Source organism: Equus przewalskii, chromosome 19 (genome assembly GCF_037783145.1).
Source record: "Equus przewalskii isolate Varuska chromosome 19, EquPr2, whole genome shotgun sequence".
Classification (NCBI taxonomy): domain Eukaryota; kingdom Metazoa; phylum Chordata; class Mammalia; order Perissodactyla; family Equidae; genus Equus; species Equus przewalskii.
The window spans coordinates 3,980,222-3,995,576 of NC_091849.1; the positions used below are offsets into that span (position 1 = coordinate 3,980,222).

At 49.7% G+C, this 15,355-nt stretch overlaps 1 protein-coding gene and 1 long non-coding RNA gene across 5 annotated transcripts in view; one reads left to right on the forward strand and one right to left on the reverse strand.

Moving 5' to 3' along the window:
• LOC139077212 (uncharacterized) overlaps positions 1-9,862 on the forward strand; it is a 29,354-nt gene extending 19,492 nt beyond the window's left edge. The window contains exons 1-5 of one of the 4 annotated variants that reach the window (XR_011529532.1): positions 7,101-7,171; positions 7,604-7,680; positions 7,983-8,155; positions 9,253-9,365; positions 9,479-9,862. This is a non-coding gene — a long non-coding RNA (uncharacterized lncRNA). Of the gene's footprint in view, positions 1-7,100; positions 7,172-7,242; positions 7,374-7,603; positions 7,681-7,982; positions 8,156-9,252; positions 9,366-9,478 lie in introns of those variants that run through there. The other 3 variants (XR_011529533.1, XR_011529534.1, XR_011529531.1) reach the window with 3 other exon arrangements.
• Positions 3,702-7,252, reverse strand: LOC103556319 (tubulin beta-2B chain). Its single transcript, XM_008528370.2, has 4 exons — positions 6,650-7,252; positions 5,742-5,850; positions 5,359-5,469; positions 3,702-5,017 (listed from the first exon to the last, which is right to left on the reverse strand). The coding sequence occupies exons 1-4, from the start codon at positions 6,704-6,706 to the stop codon at positions 3,957-3,959; spliced, it is 1,338 nt and encodes a 445-aa protein (XP_008526592.1). The 5' UTR covers positions 6,707-7,252; the 3' UTR covers positions 3,702-3,956.
• Positions 9,863-15,355: the final 5,493 nt, after the last annotated feature.

The window sequence follows — 15,355 nt, forward strand, 5'->3', positions numbered from 1 at the left end:
TGGATGACCCTTCAAAACGTTATGCTAAGTAAAAAACGCCAGACTCAAAAGATCGCGTATTGTATGATGTCCAGAATAGGCAAATCCATAGAGACAAAGATTAGTGGTTGCCAGGGGTTGGAGGGAGATGGGAATGGGGAGGGACTGCCAATGGTGGGGGGGTTTCTTTTTTGGATGATGAAGATGTTCTGGAATTACATAGTGGTGATAGTTGCATCTGTGAATATACTAAAGCCCACTGACTCGTACTCTTCTAAATGGTGAATTGTAGGGCATGTGAATTATATCTCATTAAGAGAAAAAACAACTATGAAGCATTTTGAGTGAAATAGACTGCACAAAATAAGCTTCTCTGGGTATGTGTTGGCAAGCATGCCTTAAGAAAAACATGAGGGGTTGCGGACGGAGGGGAAACCTCTAAGAAACAAAGGTATGAGCGAGTTTGTTTTCAAGGGAATGCCTCAGCTTTGGGGTACATTTAGAAAAGAATGACCTCACAATAGAATATGTCTTAGACATTGGGAAGAAATCAGTATTGTAGCAGTTGTCAAGTAGCTTTGTCCAGTATCCAAGTCACATCTTAACTAAAACGGAAATGTGTAAAAGGCAGCACTCCAAAGAATTTTCATGAACTTCCTACTCATTTTCACAATAACTATCCCCTGATAGAATATTCTTCTTGCAGCTGTGATTGCAGTAGGACATTGTGTGTGTGATGTTTTAGAACCAGGAAATCCAGCATCACCTGTCAAACAGAGACCGTTACAGATGAAAGGCTTGGCACTTCATCTGTGCCCAACCCATCCAGGGAGCTTGAGTTGTGGACCAAGGGACATGTTTGGGTTTTTCCTTGAAGCCCGGAAATTTCTTCCGCTTCTTCAGAATCCTCATGTGGCCTTGTATATAACAGATGCAGCTGTAGAGGAAAGAACACTGGGTCCAAGATCTGATTTGTACAGAAAGAGTTCCGTGATCTTAGACCCAAGTCTGTGACCCTCCGTCTCCTTACTTACAAACTTAAAAGGTCAGACTAGATGATCTCTTAAGGTTACTTTTAGTTCTAATTCCTAGTAATCTAGCACAGTTTTAGTCATGAATTGTGAAATCTAACATAGTCTTGGGTCATCTCGGGGACCGATGTGCAGGCCAACGTGGAGCACACTGGGGTTCCTCTTCTTTCTCAGCCCCTTGGGATGACCTCAAGGTGACTGCAACTCCCTCTCCCTAACCCCAACCTATGAATCTGGTATCACATCCCAATGGGTCTTGTAATTTGGGTACTGTGCCTGCCCAGATGTGAGCACATCAGGGAGAGACAGAACATTTCCTTTGTAGAGTATTGGGAACACATACACACACACACACACACACACAAACCACCCTACCACCAATCACCACCGTCACCACCGTCACCACCGCCACCGATACCAAATCCCATCACACAATGGTCATGTAGCAAAGGAAACAGTTTAAAAAAGTACCTCTTAATCCAGGTGTTGCCTGCACATTTTCCTGCTTTTGGACTGTTTTCCTAAGTATGCATTTCACAAGCATATTGCTATTATACAACTGTGCTTTAAAGGTTTGCCCCAGAGCATCTGCTTGACTGGTCAGTCTGGCACCCACTATTGTAATCAGGCTGGAGGCAGGCCTAACAGTGTGCAGACACGGACAAGCTGACAGGCTAGCAGGCTGGCCTGCTGGGTGCCTGCCCGCCTGTTCCCTTCCACAAGGTGGAAAAGAGAAGCACGACACTTCCAGGAAGCCAAGGGGCACCTGGCAGCAATTGCTCTCTTCTCCAAAGTTACTGATCATGTGTTTGACAGGTTGTAGGGAATACACGGCCAAGGACAGACCCAGGGGGCCCTGGCAGCTGACCCAAGTGTTCAGGGCATTTAAAACCAATGTTATCCCTCAATTAGGTTGTTGGAAGCTTTACACCAGCTCAGCAGGAACGGCACCTGCCAGTTCACTGTTAAATACGGAACATGAGAGCAGGAGCCACCGGCTCCTGACGTGTTTGACCCTGCTCATCACTAGGGCCTGTTCTTATGATATATAATACTTGTAAGTGAATTGCTGCTCTGTTCCATTTATGAGGGCCGTTTGGTAGAATTGACTTAGTTTCACACTATTTAGAATGACGCTGCTCACTCTTTTCTTCAAAATTGTTTTCAAATATACTTCAGCCTCTTTAATATGGAAATCTCTTATCCATCCCTCACCTTTCTTCTTCTTTTTCTTTTCTTTTTTTAAACATTTAAGTGGGAGTGGAATCAAGTAGAATGAAATAAACACAATCAGATTTAAAGCAATTTTTTTCTAATTTTGAATTTGTCTAAAAATTAGAAAAATAGTAAACCTATGGTTTTCTTCATGTTTTTCTTTCTATAGGGGTATGTAAATAAGTTTTGTACATTTGTTTACAACTTACACTCCACCTTTATTCCCAAAATGAGAAAGTGACTGGCCCAGATTAAGGCAAAGCATTGGCACCATTTTGGCAAAGTATGATTTATCCTACAGAAGTATATAATCTTGACTGAAGGTCACTTGTTGAAATCCCATGGCTTCTGTAGTGGTTGAGTTTGAGTCTAATGGTAGGCTTGCATTCAAATCCCAAATCCCAGCTCTGCATGGTAAGAATGCAATAAACTGAAAATTCCCGGGGCTTGCCTATTTAAAGGAAAATTTTCCAATAACCTGGAATTTATAATTTTGTATAAATTCAAAGGTAGTTAACTTGAGAACAAATAGTTTGTAATGTACTATAAACATGATTACTAGGAGAAAAAGTTGCTTAAGAATTTTAGTATATTAACAATTTACAAATCTATGGCTATTCCTAAGAACAGGTGATTTCATTAATCTAAAAAGGCATAGTATCATATACCCTTTGACAGAAAATTCCACTCAGAGAAATTTACAGGATAGTTATTCTCATATACACAGTAATATATGCACAAATGATTCATTGTGGCAAGATTCATTCAATTATATGTTATACTATAAGATTAGTATAAACAACCATACCTCCATTGGTAGGGAATTGGTTAAATAAAAGATGGCACAAATACATAACGGATACTATGTATCCATTTAAAGGAGGGAAGCTCTCTGTATTTTAAAGATACACGGTTTAGTGAAAAAAAGGAGGCAGCAGAACAGTGTATCATAACACATATGAAGAAAGAAAAAAGGGAATAACCTACATAGGCGTGAAGATATATGAAATACTTCTGCAAGGATGCAAGAAAGAAAACAGTAAGAATGGTTGCCTTCCAGGGAGGAAGACTGTCCCAAGGGCCCCAGGAGGAAGAGACTTTCCCCTCTCTCTCCTTTAGGATTTTGTGCTGTGTGCATATAGAACAAAAATTTTTTTGTAAAGGAAATAAAGGCATAGCAGGATTTCTACAGGAAAATACATTTAGTGTGCTTTCAAGTAGGCATCTTTCAACTAATAAAATATTTACTTAAAGCCATTTTAAAATTTGGGCTCATCTCCCATGATGGGGAATCCATTGGGTATGAAGGCGGTTGGCTCAATTTCACTATACTGGAAGAGTAAACTCATCTGAGCCTTTACCTATCCCTTCCCTTTTCTAAAGGAAAAATTCAATATGATGTGTTCAGAAAGTTACAATTAAATAGATAATAAAGAATTCAATAAAGACAAGAAGGAGACAGAAAAGAGGACACCATTAGGACACAAACGTTTATGTGATTTTAGCCATTACAACAGTAGTTCAGAAATACCTCAAATGTTACATTGATGTCATCAATGTTACAAAAAGGAAAAAAATGACAGGCAACAGTGAAGAGCACCAGAGAACCAGCGCACACAACTAGAGTAGACCATGCTTCTTTCCTCCAACTGCCAAGATATTTTCACCAGGAAGCCCCCCTCCCCCTTGCTTGCCTTCTCAACTTTTCCTAACCTGCTTTGAAGTGTGAACTTAAGCCTCATCCTCGCCCTCCTCCTCCTCAAACTCCCCTTGTTCGTCGGCCGTGGCGTCCTGGTACTGCTGGTACTCGGACACCAGGTCGTTCATGTTGCTCTCGGCCTCGGTGAACTCCATCTCATCCATGCCCTCGCCCGTGTACCAGTGCAGGAAGGCCTTGCGCCGGAACATGGCCGTGAACTGCTCCGAGATGCGCTTGAACAGCTCCTGGATGGCCGTGCTGTTGCCGATGAAGGTGGCGGACATCTTGAGGCCGCGCGGCGGGATGTCGCACACGGCCGTCTTCACGTTGTTGGGGATCCACTCGACGAAGTAGCTGCTGTTCTTGTTCTGCACGTTGAGCATCTGCTCGTCCACCTCCTTCATGGACATGCGGCCTCGGAAGATGGCAGCCACGGTGAGGTAGCGGCCGTGGCGGGGGTCGCAGGCGGCCATCATGTTCTTGGAGTCGAACATCTGCTGGGTGAGCTCGGGCACCGTCAGGGCCCGGTACTGCTGGCTGCCGCGGCTGGTCAGCGGGGCGAAGCCGGGCATGAAGAAGTGCAGGCGGGGGAAGGGCACCATGTTCACGGCCAGTTTGCGCAGGTCTGCGTTCAGCTGGCCTGGGAAGCGCAGGCAGGTGGTGACGCCGCTCATGGTGGCCGACACCAGGTGGTTGAGGTCTCCGTACGTGGGGGTGGTCAGTTTCAGGGTGCGGAAGCAGATGTCATACAGGGCCTCGTTGTCGATGCAGTAGGTCTCATCTGTATTTTCCACCAGCTGGTGGACAGAGAGGGTGGCATTGTAGGGCTCGACCACCGTGTCTGACACCTTGGGCGAGGGCATCACGCTGAAGGTGTTCATGATGCGGTCTGGGTACTCCTCCCGGATCTTGCTGATGAGCAGTGTGCCCATCCCGGACCCAGTGCCACCCCCCAGCGAGTGGGTCAGCTGGAAGCCCTGCAGACAGTCACAGCTTTCTGACTCCTTCCTCACCACGTCCAGGACCGAGTCCACCAGTTCGGCTCCCTCTGTGTAGTGGCCCTTGGCCCAGTTGTTTCCGGCACCACTCTGGCCTGCCAGAAGGAAAAGACTTCACAAGTCACTGACGATTGGATTAAATTCCTTTTTACCTTAAACGCCTTAATATAGATCAGTGAGTCAGTGCTCAGACGAGATTATTTCAGGTTATCACCAAAATGGCCAGACATTAAAATACATAGTCATGGATATAATTATAAAGGAAGAAGGGAAGGCTAGGAATACCTAGCTGTTAGAGGTTGAAAGGCAAATTCGTTTTTAGCTCTTATTAAGACTAAGCCTGCACACAATTGGATGTCCTCCATATTTTCCCTTCACCCTGCACTGTCCAGAGCAAAATAAGCCTCCCAGGCCATCAGCCACGCCAGTCACTCACCAAACACAAAGTTGTCTGGCCTGAAGATCTGGCCGAATGGTCCAGACCTGACCGAGTCCATGGTGCCCGGCTCCAGATCCACCAGGATGGCCCGAGGGACGTACTTGTTACCTGTGGGGGACAAGAGCCAGACTGAGACCTGCAGGCAGAGAGCTTGGAAGACAAGGGCTTGTACCAGCTTCCTTTTTGCAGGTTCTGCTGTTGCCCCCAAACAAAAGATGACACATGACCCACCGGATTCTCAAAGGAGCCCACTGCAATACCCCATTGAAAGAGTGGGAATCCTAAATCCTCCAGTCCACCCACCCCTGGGGCCACACTCTTGGAGTCAGTCCAGCGGAAAAGGGGAGTGAAAAATCAAAGGGAGAAGAAAAGGCAATCACCAGTGGCTTCGTTGTAGTACACATTGATTCTCTCCAGCTGCAAGTCACTGTCTCCATGGTAACTGCCAGTGGGGTCGATCCCATGCTCATCGCTGATGACCTCCCAAAACTAAGACACGGAAAAAGGTTGCATTTAGCCATGCTCAACCCCACAGAGAGGCCGCGACACACAATGAAAAGCCCGACTCCGTTCCGACCACCCAACCTGTCAGGAGCTTAGGGCAGCATGACGCGTCGCAGCCGCAGGGCTTGTATTTTGCAGGGTCAGAAAGTTGAAATTGGGCGTTTCCTGGGCGAACAGCTGCTCGCCGCAGGAGGTGGGGGTGGGGGGAGATCAGCAACGGGACCGCCGGCACCGGCGGGGGAGAGCTTGGCGCTCAGGGTTACAGCGGGGGGCGGGCGAGCGGGGACTCCAGCGCGGAGGGGGTGAACGGGGGAACAGGCGAGAGGGAGCCGAGGGAGGGTGGGTTTAGATTCAAGGCACGTCCCGAGACCTCAAGACAGTCGCTCTCCTCCCCTACCCCCGCAGCTCGACTCGGGTTCAAGCGAGTAAAATCAATTCCTGTGTCCCTGCCCCTTCCACAAACGCGCGCGCACAGCCTCGCGGACACACCCGCGCCCTCTCCAGGCCCGCGGGCCTGGCTAAGCGGCGAGCAGGGTAAGGGAGACCGAGGAGGGACCGCGATTCAAAATGAGTTACAGCAAAAAAGAAAAAGAGGTTCCTCCCCCATCCTTCCCTCCGAGAGTCGCCTCCAGCCCACGCCCTACTCCGCTGCACAAAGCAGCCGCGAAGGTCTGCGCTTGGAGACTCCCGGGCCTGCTCAGGACGGCGCTCGCGCCCCGGAACCCCGAGGGGCGTTAGGTCAGGTCCCCGCCCCCTACTGGCGCCCTCCCCGCGGCGCGCCCACCTTGGCGCCGATCTGGTTGCCACATTGGCCAGCCTGGATGTGCACGATCTCACGCATGGTGCTGGCTAGCTTCTTCTGGCCCCGGTCGGCGTCTGGTAAGTCTGTCCGTCCTCCCTTACACACCCACTGCGGGGTCACCAGGAACGCGCCCAGGAACCGACCGGCTGAGAGCGCCGGCCCCGCGGGCTCGGCCTTTTATGCAAGGAGGGTGGGGCGGCCCGCGCAGGCCGCGCCCCTAGCCCGAGCCCCCCAGTCCCCTTCGCGCTAGCTCTCTCCAGGACCCGCTGACGTAATGCTCCGAGGCCCAGGGACCGGCCCAGGGGCTGGACCATGGGCCCGCGGCCAATCAGCACAGCTTTGCGGACCCGGAGAGGAGAGGGGGCTCCCGGGAGTAGGGTGGGGGCGTGCCCATTGTCTAAGACTGCGGGGAGGTAGAAAAAGTTGGGACTGAGAATTGGGGGTGGGTAAAGGAACCGTGGGCGGGAGGGTGGCTAGGCGATGGCGACCAGTATGGCAGGTCAGGTATGGGGGGAGGGCTGGCACTGGATGGGGTGGGCAGGAGGACTGGAGCAGGTGGGGAGGCCGTCAGGAACGCGGGGAAGGAGCGTGCTGTGTTCCGGGCTCTGGCAGGTGGAAGGGTTGAAGCGGCGCACGCTGCGCTGCCATCGCGCATTGCGGCGCCTCCTCTGCCAAGGGCCAGAGATCCCTAAGCCACCCGCCCCTGGTGAGACCACTGCCCTTTTCCCAACCCCAGAGGCCGACAACTGTCCGCGCCGGCTCGCCCCTCACACAGAGGCTCGGGAGAGGACAGGTGGTCGCAGGAGGAAGTCGTGCGTGATCAGAATGTTGGGGTCTGGAGAGTCGAGACCCTGGATACCCAAGGCCCAAGAGCCCCAGGGTGTCCTGTGCCCCGCCCCCAGCATCCGCCTGTTCTCTCTTTTGTCTCTGCTGCAGCATCCAGGGATGAGGCGACCTCCGCGCCCCCTCCGGTCCTGCCCGACCCTCTCCAAGAGTCCACAGCTCCCCGGCTGGTACCAAGGACCCCTCCAGCCCGCGGGCTGACTTTTGTTCCTTGGGAGTGGCTGGGGTGGGAGTGGCTGGCCGCGCAGTGTGACTGTCCAGCGGTCTGAACAAGGGTGGGGTCCGGCGGGCGGGGCTGCGGCAGAACAAAGAGCTCACAGATGCATGAAATATCTCCCACAATTGAGTATTTAAAAATTACGCCCCAGGCGCACCCCCTCTCTGGGTTCGGTTCATCCATTGTCCAGTAAGGGGGTGGGTTCTAAGGGTGGTCATCGCCTGCCGCACTGCTAATATTCTCATCTTCCATCAGGGTCCGGGCCCCGAGGCGGCTACGAGGTCCTCAACCTCGTGCTGCTGATGGGAGTGAGGGACACGCCTAAAAACTGCTGCAGCGCGAGGAACAGGCCACCGGAGACCCAGACACACACACAGCGCGTGCGCGTAGACTCGGAGCACGGACACGCCTTCAAATCCAGTCTCCTGGTAGTCGAAGAAGGAACTGATCTCTTTGTTACTTTACGTGTGTGTGTGTGTGTGTGTGAGTGTATGAGACAGAGAGAGAGAGAGAGAGAGGGAGGGAGGGAGGGAGGGAGAGAGAGCCGAACCCGCGTAGGGTGGGAGGGGAAAGGGTGGCTGAAACGTTCTCTGCAGACCGGGAGCCTGGTCTCTGCAATTCCAGGGGGAAGCGCCCCCGCCCCCTCCTGACGAGGGAAAGGTCGTCTGCGAGGTGGCATGACCCCCTTTCATCCTCTGGCGACAGGGGCCCAATGACCGGGGTTCCGGTGGTGCTGAGCGGAGCCTGCAGCTGTTGAGTGAGACCCTCCCAGAACCATCGGCAAGCTGTCATCGCCTCCCTTTCCCGCTGGGGGGTGGAAGGGGGGCTTGCAGCTCGTTTCCAGTACACAAAGAGGAATAGAGAACAAAAGCCCAGCAGCCCCCAGACACCCATTTCGCCCAGACTGAAGCTCAGGGCAGAGTTCCCCAGACGTGGCTACCGTGTGGGGTTTAGGGTGGGGTCGGGAGAGAGGCAGAGGAGTGGAAGGTCCGCCCACATGCCCCACTTGTGGGGTCCAAGCCCTGGGGCTTGACTCCGAGTTTCTACCCCAGGTCCTACAGTTGCAGAAACGTCGAGGGCGAGCGATTCCCAAGGTCACACAGCAAGTTACAGACAGGGTTCAGGCCGGAATCTCGCCTTCCGGGCGCCCCAGACCTCGGGGAAGGTGACTGCCTCTTGGCCTGACCTCGGCGAAGGTCCAGGGCCCTAGGGCTGTGAATGGTGTCAGCACAGGGACCTAGGGATGGCGGCTCCGACGGGACTGAGCCTCACGGGAAGGCACCAAGCGAGGGCCGCCCCTGCGCTGCTGCGGCAGACGCGTGGAGAGCGGTCAGCACCCGGCTGCCGGCGCCGAGGGCCTCCACGCCGCGCGGTCATCTGAGCCCGCCGCCGGCCCCCCACCCCGCGGTCTCATTTCTCAGCTTCTGTTTCAGAGCCAGATCTCCGCGGAGTGCTCGCGTGAAAACGCATGTTCAAGACCGTGTGGATAAAAGCACGCACCCTTTCCTCTCGGTTTTTCTTTTAGGGGACGGGGTTTGGAATAGGGGGAGGCTGGAACTCATCCTTCTGAAAGCCCGGACGCCCTGGGGACTCGGCACTTTTGGTTGAAGATCTACTTTCCTTTCACACGTTTTGCGGGTATTGTCCTCCCCCCCACCCCCGCCCCCTTCCGAGCCGGCCTTCTGGTTAACTGCTCTACGCCCCTCTCCCCAATCTGGAATTATGATGCTGCACATTTTTATTTTCACAAGGACCTGATCTCGTGTTGGAAGACAGCCAAGTCTTTCCCTGAAGTCTTTCAGTTCGTCAGCTAACCCTTATCATCCTTAAATCCGTGTAGCTCTCGAAAAGAAGCTAGTAAGGGGCTTTCAAAGCAAAAAAAAAAAAAAAAAAAAAAAAAAAAAAAAAAAAAGATTCGTTCTCAATTGAGTCCTCCAGCATTTCTTTTTGTCTGTTTATTGTACACAGTTCTAGGTCATTGTATGTCAGATGAAGTTGGCAGGACAATATATTTTGTCATTACTTACATGCTGTTAGTGTTTTAATGATGTACTAATATTTCTAAATTTCCCCTTCCTGAGATAGTTGCAGAAATAACAGAGTAAAATAAAATTTAACATTTGTTTTATCCAGAACTGATTGTGTGGCTGAGGTAAGATACCCCCTAAGCTATTAAAATTATACTTACTCTCACAACTTTCAGGGTCTTTTCAATGGCAAATTCTCAAGTGGTTTTGCATTTATCTGTTACTCAGAGAGTCATTATTTAATTAATTGAAGAAGTCTGATAGAAAGGGGGCATTACTAGCTGACGTGGTAGTAAATTTTCAAAGCATTGTTTTCTAAAAGCAAGACATATTTTTTTATACACATTGAAATTACAAGACATCTAGCTTTCGGATTTTCCCACTGCCTGCCTGCCTTCACCACTTAATACACAGCTAGCAGCCGCGGTAGCCTGACCGCCAACTCTGCAGCCGAGATGCGCGCGGTTTCCTAGGCAACCGACACAGCCAATGAATGAAGAAGAATTGAAAGAAAGAGATGCAAATCCATCATTATTTCCTTTTTTTCTCTTCTCAATGCTCTCCAGCTAGAAATATTGGAAAGCTACCAATCCTAACATTTATGTAAAGGAGTCAAATGCCCAGAGGATCGGGCTTGGAAGGAGTCGCAGCCCTATATTGTGACTGTGTGTGTGTTGGGGGGGGGGGGGGCGGGGGGGTGGAGGAAGCTCCTGGGACCCGCTGAGACCCGTGCTTTCCCAGCTTTGTCACTCCCCGTCTTCATATCCCGCTGTCCTCCCCCTTCCCTCCCAGGACTCCCTCCTCCAGAGGAGAAGCCAGCAGCCCTGGTGCTCTTGAATAAAAGGCTGCCTGGGTGGGAGCCTCAGAGCCTTGTCCTTCTCCAGTCGTGGGGCTGTGGGGACCAGCCGGCCCAGGTAACAAAAGACTGGAATGAGCAGAGAAAATTCCGAGTGCGCGACGGCAGCCCAGCGCGGCCCCTTTCCTGTGGTTCTTCAGTGAGCCTGGCTGTTTTCCCATGGCCCGCGGTCGAATTGGGGTTAAAATGGCCTCAGTCCAGAATGAGAGTGCTGAGCTCTCACCGAAGAGATTTGCCTTCTTTGTCCTACAGAGCGGCGGAGGGAGGGGACCCTGGCTTTCCAGGGCACCGGTCCCCTTTTCTAAGAAGCCCCCTCCCCCACACTGTCAAGGATTTGTAAGATTCTTGGAGCGGCGGGGGGAGGGCGCGTCGGAGAAAGCTGCTCTATGAATCCTCGGTAAATGGCGTTTCATAATGCAGAGCCAGACTGTGTAGAAAACAGAAACAGAAGAGCAGAAAATGCTTTTAAATGGGAACATGATAAAATACTAAGACTGACAGGGGGCCTCTTGCAAGGTGCAGTCCTGAAATCAAGACAAACATAAATAAGCGCCTTATGAAATGAAGGAGTACACGCGGGAGGATACAATGCGGCGCCGGGTGAAAGTTCAGCAGCACGTTTCTCTAGTGTTAGTGACTGCAGGGCTACCAGCCCACACTAGAAACCGGCCACCAGCTGCTGCTGGGAAAGGTCTGGGCAGCTCACCCTCTCTCTCTACATCTGCCCTAGACCCTTGCTGGCCATTTGAATCAAATTATAGCACGGTCTTCAGATGGATAGATCCACACAGAGAGTATAGTAACAGCTTTTGCCTCCTGGATTTAGATGCCTGGTCAGCACTGAATCAGTCTTCGATGCAGAAACCGGTGAGCTTCTGAACAGGAACGCCTGGCTTGACATGCCCAGCCTACTTTTGAGTGGCCACTACATATTGGTGGTACATTTTCAAGTAAATAATGTATTAAGAGAACTTCTGGGAGAACTCACTACCACTTTCAAAATAACCCCTAGAAAGGAAATTTATCGAAAGATTTAGTTTATCACATATCCCCGAAAGAACTGAAAGCTGAGTCTTGAAGAGATATCGTACACCCATGTTCACTGCAGCATTGTTCACAACAGCCAAAAGGTGGAAGCAACCTACGTGTCCATCGACAGGTGAATGGATGAACAAAATGTGCTATATCCATACAACGGCATATTGTTCAGCTTAAAAAGGAAGGAAAATCTGGGGCCTGGTGGTGTAGTGGTTAAGTTCGCGTTCTCTGCCTTGGCTGCCCAGGGTTCGTGGGTTTGGATCCTGGGCGTGGACCTATGCACTACTCATCAAGCCATGCTCTGGGGGCATCCTACGTACAAAATAGAGGATGATTGGCACAGATGTTAACTCAGGGCCAATCTTCCTCACCAAAAACCTCCCCCAAAACAAAATTGGAAAAAACAAAACAGAGCTCCTTTGCCCATGAAACAGAAGTAAACATTAAAAAAAAAAAAAAGGAAGGAAATTCTGACACATGCCACACACATGGATGAAACTTGAAGATATTATGCTAAGTGAAATATGCTGGTTATGAAAAGACCAATACTGTATGATTTCATGTGTATGAGGTCCCTAGAGTAGGTAAATTCATAGAGACAGAAAGAAGGGGGTGCCAGGGGCTGGGGGAGGGGAACGCGGAGTTGGTGTTTAATGGGCAGAGTTCCAGTTTTGCAAGATGAAAAGAGTTCTGGAGAAGGATGGTGGTGATGGCTGCACAGCAGTGCGAACGTACTTAATGCCACTGAACTGTAAACTTAAAAAAAGTTAAGATGGTAGGGGCTGGCCCCGTGGCAGAGTGGTTAAGTTCGAGTGCTCCACCGCAGGAGGCCCAGTGTTTCGTTGGTTCGAATCCTGAGAGCAGACACAGCACTGCTCATCAAACCACACTGAGGCAGCATCCCACATGCCACAACTAGGTGGACCCACAACGAAGAATATACAACTATGTAACGGGGGGCTTTGGGGAGAAAAAGGGAAAAAAAAAACAAGTTAAGATGGCAAATTTTCTATGTAGATTTTACCACAATTAAAAATAAAAATGAGAGGCTGGCCTGGTGGTGCAGTGGTTAAGTTTGTGTGTTCTGCTTCAGCAGCCGGAGGTTCGCCAGTTGGATCCTGGGTGGGGACATGGCATCGCTTGGCACGCCATGCTGTGGCAGGCGTCCCTTGTATAAAGTGGAGGAAGATGGTCATGGATGTTAGCTCAGGGCCAGGCTTCCTCAGCAAAAAGAGGAGAATTGGCAGCAGTTAGCTCAGGGCTAATCTCCCTCCAAAAAAAAATTAAATAAATAAAATAATAATAAAAAGGAGGAAAAAGAGGATTTGTTTCTCAGTATCTCCTAAATGTCAAGTGGCATTTTTTGTCTTGGAGCTAATATAGTGCTCCAAGTTCCTCAACAATAGACAGATGAGAGATAGATGATAGGTTACACAGACAGATGGTAGATATTTTTAAGACCAGTATCAGTCTCATCATTTATTGCTCCTTACAGTGACGTCAGAGACATCTACACTGCTAGTTGGGTCTGGCCCTTCCTTGACCCTGCTTCTCCATTGCGTCCCTGTAGCTCATGGCATATGGTCCAAATTCTTAGCACAGAATTCAGACCCTTTGCATCTGGGGGCGATCTCCCTCCCTAGGGTTCGCTGCCAGCCCTCTGCCTAGGCACAGTGCATTCCCGGAGACTTGGACCTGCCCGCTGATCTCCTTTTTAGGACACGCTTTCTGAGCCTCTGCGTTTCTGCTCATACTGTTCCATCGACCTAGAATGACGCTCTCCGCTTCTTCATCTGGTGACATTTCATTCATTCTTCTGCATTTGTTACCTTAAAGCAGTGATCACCAAGCTTTTTCACTGCATACCTCTACCAGCTAAAAAAAAAGTTGAGTATATATTCCTAATATATGTATATTTATTTACTTATTCATAAACTATATATTTTTATAAGCCAGTATCTCAAGTACACTATACTTAGTAAGAGATACATCATTAGTGATATCAGATGCTAATCAGTATTTCAAATACACTTTTCTACAACTTTTAGTTTTATTTGGGCCAGCATCGGCCAGACTCGAGTTCCTCGTGTATTCCTTACCCGGCAATGGGCTTGACTAACAGCCTGCATGAGGAGCAGAATGTTAGCTCTGCCATTTCTTTATTTTTTTATGTGTTCACATCACTAATATCGCCTTCACTTTGCAGTTTCTTTGCTGTAGTGTTTTAAGCGACTTGCCCAGTTGTGAGGATCAATGGACTAAAACCTAGATAATGTGGTCGGTAAACCCACCGTCACTTCCTCCTCTATGGACTTCCCTTTCCAGGGAACCATTCACGACACATGACCACAAGACATAAGCATCCTGTGAGGGCACCAGTGTCATTTGGAATGTTAACTATTTAAAGTGTAATTTCTTTATTCTTATAGGAAATAAGTCTAAATAGGAGTTCTCATAGTCTCTTCCCACACTGCAAAGGATGCTCTTGCCTGCCCCACTTTGAGACCTCTGGATTAGACTAGAGTTTGTTCCATAGATGCCTCTGTTTTCCATTGGTTTGTGACCCCTCGATGGCAGGAATGTTGTCTTACTAGCCTTTATATCTCCCACGTTGCCTGACACTAAGTACAGGCAAGCAACAAATATTCCTTGAGTAAATAAACCCAAAGAAGGAGCAGGTTGTTCTGCAGGTAAGTACCAAGAAACCATCCTCTCCCGCTTCGTCATCACCTCCCGACCTGGCCAGGCCACGTCCCGTCCTTCCCAGACTCTGCTATCCTTGTGGGATGGTGGACACTGCAGGATCCAGAAAATGTGCCCTCCTCTGGAATTACCCTCCAGTTCCCTACAAGCAGCTGCCCAGCCTTCTCTTGCATTCGCACTCTCTCTCGCCCATACAGGTAATGCACGACTGAGACTTCCGGTGAAGACCACCTCGTGGGGGCAGAAGGGAAGGTGAGGAGAAAATGACTCCTTAGGAATCAGCACTGAATTACTAGGCTGTGTCCTCTTTCTCAGCATGTAAGTTAGGGGAGTTAATCAGATTGCTGCCTTCATGAGCGGGTTTGAAGATGATGAGCACAGTGGGCTTTCTGTCTGCTCAGGAGGAGGAGAAACAGAAATGCAAATCTCATCTTTCACGAGCCTAGGGGAAAGACGGGACAGTCAGTACCAACTTTCTGGACCTCGCTGGAGAAAAATGAGTCCTTCGGGCAGCTTAGAAAAAAGATCAAGCCGTTTATAAATGTGGAAAAAATCACAATTGTCTCAGACTTCTCCAAAACAGCGTTCAATGCTAGAAGAGGACAGAACAATTCCTACAAAACTTTCAAGGAAAGCATGCCCCAGTATTTGTATATCTAGTTGCATTGTCTTTCAGTTTTAAAGGTGACAAATAAATATTTTTGAATATAGAAGAACTAAGGAAATGTAGTTTCTGTGAGTCTCTTTGGAAAAAAAAAAAAGAATCCCAGAGAATGTTGGAATGGCTGGCTGTTTGAGACAATGGTGCCCCTGAATACAGCTTAGAAGCAAATACGAAGTCCCTCAGATGGGAAGACCCGCTCCTTCAGTGAAGCACGTCAGAGATGCTATTCCAAGGTGCCAGTGGTGACCTTGCCCGAGGACCCGAGGCTGCCAGCTCGTCATCGAGTCCGCTGTAAATTGGAGCCATTACTGCCTAACAGGGAATCGGTTGTTTGCCAGTT